The following is a 5,099-nucleotide window of genomic DNA, read 5'->3' as shown; positions in this document are numbered from 1 at the left end:
TTGTGAAGTCGGCGTGCGAGATTCCGCACATACATGAAGTTGTCGTGGATGCTCCTTCGCTTGATGAAGGCACTCTGGGCATTGGAAACTAAAACATCCATGTAAGGTCGTAGTCGGATCGCTAGGATCTTTGCAATAATTTTTGCAATCTCGTGTATGAGACTAATCGGTCTGTAGTCGGCAATGCCCTCCGCCCCATCCTTCTTGGGAGAATAGAGATGACCTAACAGTCTTTATTTCCCAAATATGCTCTTGTGAGCTTGAGCACACATGCGCCTTTTGTTATAGTAAAATCCGAAAAAGGTACTTTAAAAAATTGAAAATCTGAAATTTTTCGGCGACAAGCGTTGATGTGTGCTTCATATGCCTGCAAATTTTTGTGACGGGTGACATTCATGGAGGTCTCGGCAAAAAAAGAGTTGATGCTTCAAAAACTTGGAGCATCGTTTTTTTCTTTTTCAAACCTCCACATATGCCATTCCAATGGGAAAATACGCACGCCCGTGAAACACACATCAATGTTTGTTGCTAAAAGAATTCAGACTTCTTGAATTATTTTTTATTTTACTGTTGCAAATGGTGCACGTGAGCTGGAGCTCACAAACTCCCTTCTCCGTGGAAATCGCAAATCCAGATTCCGGCTATGAAACGAAACCTGGCGTATCAAAATTTGCATGCGAGTCGTTGGATAGCATCAAAACGCCTAGATTAGCGGTAGCAGTGACGTCGTATAATGGTCTCAGAAACTATTCGTTGCTCGGACCGTTCAAAGCTCCCGGCGCCGTGCAAGGCCCTGGGTACTACACCAGGGAGAGGGAGGTCAACTGAACTTTCTCAAGCTACATACGCATCGAAGCCACGTTGATCTAGACAGCATCGGTCAGAGAGAATTGTTCAGCATTCAGAATTCACTCCATTCGTCAGGCAACTAAATATGTTGGTCTTGTCAGCGCCGCCACTTCTCCATTTCTCACGAGCCGCCTCTCATCGCTTGCTGAGGCTGTTATTGCCGTCTTCTCCTTCCCGTCTGCCGGCCAGAACAGCGACGGTCTTTACCAGGTCAGAGAGTAGAAGCGTTCAACGTGTTGGTACGCGCTGCTGGAATAAAACGTCCATCCTGAAATGGACTCGCCGACTGTCGACTGACCGACCGCTTCAATCCGGGCGACTGGCTGAAACAGTCTCCATTTGGCACCTTGCTGATCCAAATTGCTGGGAGTTGGATCCTTCGGGAGACTTAATAATTTAAACTGCGATGAAACTAGTTGGGTAAACGATGAACAAATTATTGTATGTTGTACTTGAATTCACCAGAGAATTCGCAGGAAAACAACGAAGTAAACAGACTCTATGAAGTATGAACATGTTGAGGAATGCTGGTATAGTTTTGCACAATTTGCAGTTCGGAGCTGAATGAAAAACAGCTACGGAAATGGACACTACGCGGAATGGTCGGCGTCCACGCTGTGGAACTCGGCCGAGTCCGTCTTCCGCTGCGCGCTGCCGACGATGTCCTCTATCCTGGCGGCGACGTCTGCCATCGCGGGCCGCCGGTCGGGCCGCCGCTCGGTGCACTCCGTGCCCAGCTGCAGCAGCCGCACCATCTCCTCCTCCACAAGCGCCTCGTTGGCGATGCCGGCGTCGAACACCTCGCCCGTCCACTCCTCCTGCACCACCGTGCCCACCCACTGCGGCAGGTCCGCGGCGCCGTCGCTCCCCGGCACCGAGTTCGCGGGGGCCTTCCCGGTGAGCAGCTCCAGGAGCAGCACGCCGAAGCTGTACACGTCCGCCTCCTGCGACGCCCTGCGCGGGTCCGTCACCTCCGGGGCGCGGTACCCCGTCACGCGCTTCAGCGGCACGCTGGCGCCCACGAGCTGGACGAGCCCGTAGTCGGCCACGTAGGCGCCGTCGCGCGCGTCGTTCACGAGGATGTTGGACGACTTGATGTTGCCGTGGGACGAGCCGGCGCCGGCGCCGTGAATGCAGGCGATGCCGCGCGCCGACGCCAGCGCAATGCGCGCCCGCGCCGTGAAGTCGAGGCGCTCGCTGCCCGCGCCGTGGAGGAGGGAGGAGAGGCCCTTGGCGCTCACGAAGTCGTAGACGATGAGCTTCTCCTCCTTGCTGTAGAAGTAGGAGCGCAGCGGCACCAGGTTGTCGTGGCGGAGCGCGCCGAGCGCGGCCACCGTGCCGCGGAACTCCTTCTCCGGGATGGGCACCTCCCTCAGCCTCTTGACGGTCACCACGGCGACGCCGCCCTCGAGCGTGGCGCGGTACGTCGTGCCCAGCCAGCCCTTCCCGAGCACCTCGGCCGACGCGTGCAGCAGCGATTCCAGTTCGTAGGCCACCTCCGGCTCACCTCCCACGAACACCAGCTTCTTGGCGTCGCTGGCCGTCGGCTTCGAGGAGCGCGACACGCCGCTCTTCTCCGCCCTCGCCACAGACACCGTCTCCGGTGACGCGTCCTCGTCGCCGTAGGCCGCCGTCTCGGTGGATGTGTCGGCCTTATTTGTCATGCGACGACGGAAACAGAACAGGAAGAAGATCATGGCGAGCACCACCAAGAGCGCCGCGACGGCGCCCGCAGCAATACCGGCGATCGCGGCAGTGGAGAGCTTGCTGCTCTTGCTGTCCTCAGGAGAGGCCGGGGGATTCAATGGCAATGGCGACGGCGGTGGTGGCGGCGGCGAAGTGTTCGCGCACGGGCTTAGAGGGCCGCCGCATAGCGCTGTCCCACTAAAGGCGCCGGCCGGTCTTCCGGCGAGCGACGCTGGCACAGGGCCGTCGAGCTGGTTGTTGGACACGTTGAATAGCTGAAGATTAGGGAGGTCGAGGTCCGCAGGGAGGGTGCCATTAAATCTGTTGTTCTCCAAGTACAGAGTGGCCAGCCGGGGGAGCTTGTTGAACTCCGGCGACACACGGCCAGTGAATTGATTATTCGAAAGGACGAGCCGCTGCAGCAAGCCGAGCGAGAAGAACCCCTCCGGTATCTCGCCGGCGAGCTGGTTACCCTGGAGGTAGAGATACCGGAGCTCCGCGCAGCTGCCGATGTCCGTGGGGATGCCGCCGGAGAGCGCGTTGGAGCGGAGCGACAGCGCCCTGAGCGCGGTGAGGTTGCCCAGGGTCCCCGACGGCAGCTGACCGATCAGGCCGGCGCCGGGGAGCTGCAGCGCGACGACGCGGCCGCCTCCGGTGCCGTTGTCACACCCTACGCCGCGCCACCCGCACGGCGAGACCCCGGCCGACGCGTCCCACGGGAGCCCCGGGCCGACCGCGGCCCGGAGCGCGAGCAGCGCCGCGCGGTCCGCCGCGAGGTCCGGCGCGGCGCACCGGAGCGCGGAGCACCACAGCGCGAGGACGAGAAGCAGGAGGCTGCGCGCCCGCCCACGCAGAGGCATTACCAGTCGCCGAGAGCTGAGCTGACGCGCGGCGCAGAGCCCGTATCGATGGAGTTGGCCTCGTCTCGTCTCGTCACCGGATGATCGTTAAGCAGACGTAAAGGACGATAGGAAAATGCAGAGCGCTGCGTGCGCCTACGTACGTACTACTCCTTAGTTAAGTACTCCGCTGCAAACTACTCCTACTACTAATCTTAATCTACTTGTAGTAGCCCTGGGTGGAACGGGTGTGCGGCCATATTATAGGAAGAAGTCAAACCGATGTACGCGCCAAGATGGTGCAGCAGCTAGCGCCCCACGATGTATAGCCCTGGGTGGAATAGTCGTCCGTTTCTTCGTGAGAATGATGATAGGGATGTGTGGAATGGAAGCTAGCGGTTCGCAGTTTGCAGGAAAGGGGGCGATACGCTGCACGAATCGGGTCGGTTGATGTGTGCTACAGCTCGACCGGGATAGCTGTTGGCCGGAGCAAGCACGGCCATGGTCTTCCATTTGGAGCGTTTCCTTCGGAGGTAGCACGTCTAGACCGCGTCGCTTGTACGTACGAGACAGCCGTGTCTATCAGCTTAGCCCGACCCTCTCCACGATCGTTCGCTGATTGCGTGCGGTGCGGTACGCTCACGTGTGCGGGCGTGGGGGCCGGTGAGTCGCATCACATGGGGGCATGGAGGGTGGCTGGATAGTGGCGGTAGACTAGCGGGGCGCGAGCGCCGGGCCGGGGGTTAAATTACCATTTGCGTCGGGATCGGCGTCCCGGCTGAGGTGCGCGCGCGAAAACAATGAGCGATCACGGTTGAGGATGAGGAAGAATACGTGCGCGAGCGTGCGGGCCGGAGAGGCCGACGAAATACTACAATAAAAATTTAGCTATTTCGAGAGTAAATACTACTTTCCCTAAGATTGAGACACTTATTTTGGGACGGAGGGAGTACAATACTGTAGTACCTATTTTAACATTATCTCCGTCCCCAATTAGTTGTCTATTAGTGTTACATATATTCATATCTTGACAATGACAAATTTAAGATAACTAATTCCGGACGGATGGAGTATAAAATTGGGCGCTCCTATATCCCGCCTTCAGCGAGTCTAGGTTCTGACACGCTGAAGGGGGCGAGCGAGATGGGCCGGCCCATGGGCGAGGGATGCTACAACCTCTTTTTCTGGGTTTTTATGTATTCTGTTCTTATTTTTTTTTATTTTTTTTACTTTACTTAATACTTTAAATAGATACCCTCACGTCTCATATATATACATATATATATATATATATATATATATAATACAAAAAACATTTGGAAAATGAAGCGATCGGAAAATGTTGAACAAGTATTTGAAAAATGTTAATCAACCATTCTGAAAATAATGAACTAGTATTTGAAAAAAATATGAATAGGTATTTAAAAAATGGTAATCAAGTATTCAGAAAATATTGAACAAGTATTTAAAAAATGTCAATCAAGCATTCGGAAAATGTTCGACGTGTATAGAAAAAATGTTGATCATGTATTAAAAATATGTTGATTTTATTATCATGTATACAAAAATGTTAATTAAGAATTCAAATAAAAATGTTGAACAAGTGTTTGAAATATGTCAATCAATTATTTCAGAAATGTTAAAATGAGTATAGAAAAAACTGTTGACCATGTACCATGTATACAAAAATGTTAGTCAAGCATTTGAAAAAACATTGAACTAGAG

General features: G+C 54.3%; 1 protein-coding gene across 1 annotated transcript; it reads right to left on the bottom strand.

Moving 5' to 3' along the window:
• Positions 1-1,265: 1,265 nt before the first annotated feature.
• LOC125509290 (putative inactive receptor kinase RLK902) lies at positions 1,266-3,603 on the bottom strand. Its single transcript, XM_048674223.2, has one exon. It carries the CDS (start codon positions 3,393-3,395, stop codon positions 1,440-1,442), a length of 1,956 nt encoding a protein of 651 aa, XP_048530180.2. The 5' UTR covers positions 3,396-3,603; the 3' UTR covers positions 1,266-1,439.
• Positions 3,604-5,099: the final 1,496 nt, after the last annotated feature.

This window comes from Triticum urartu, chromosome 5A (genome assembly GCF_056163025.1).
Source record: "Triticum urartu cultivar PI428250 chromosome 5A, HENAU_Tu73, whole genome shotgun sequence".
NCBI lineage: Eukaryota > Viridiplantae > Streptophyta > Magnoliopsida > Poales > Poaceae > Triticum > Triticum urartu.
The sequence above is the reverse complement of the archived record's forward strand: the minus strand, read 5'-3'. Positions and strand labels throughout refer to the sequence as shown.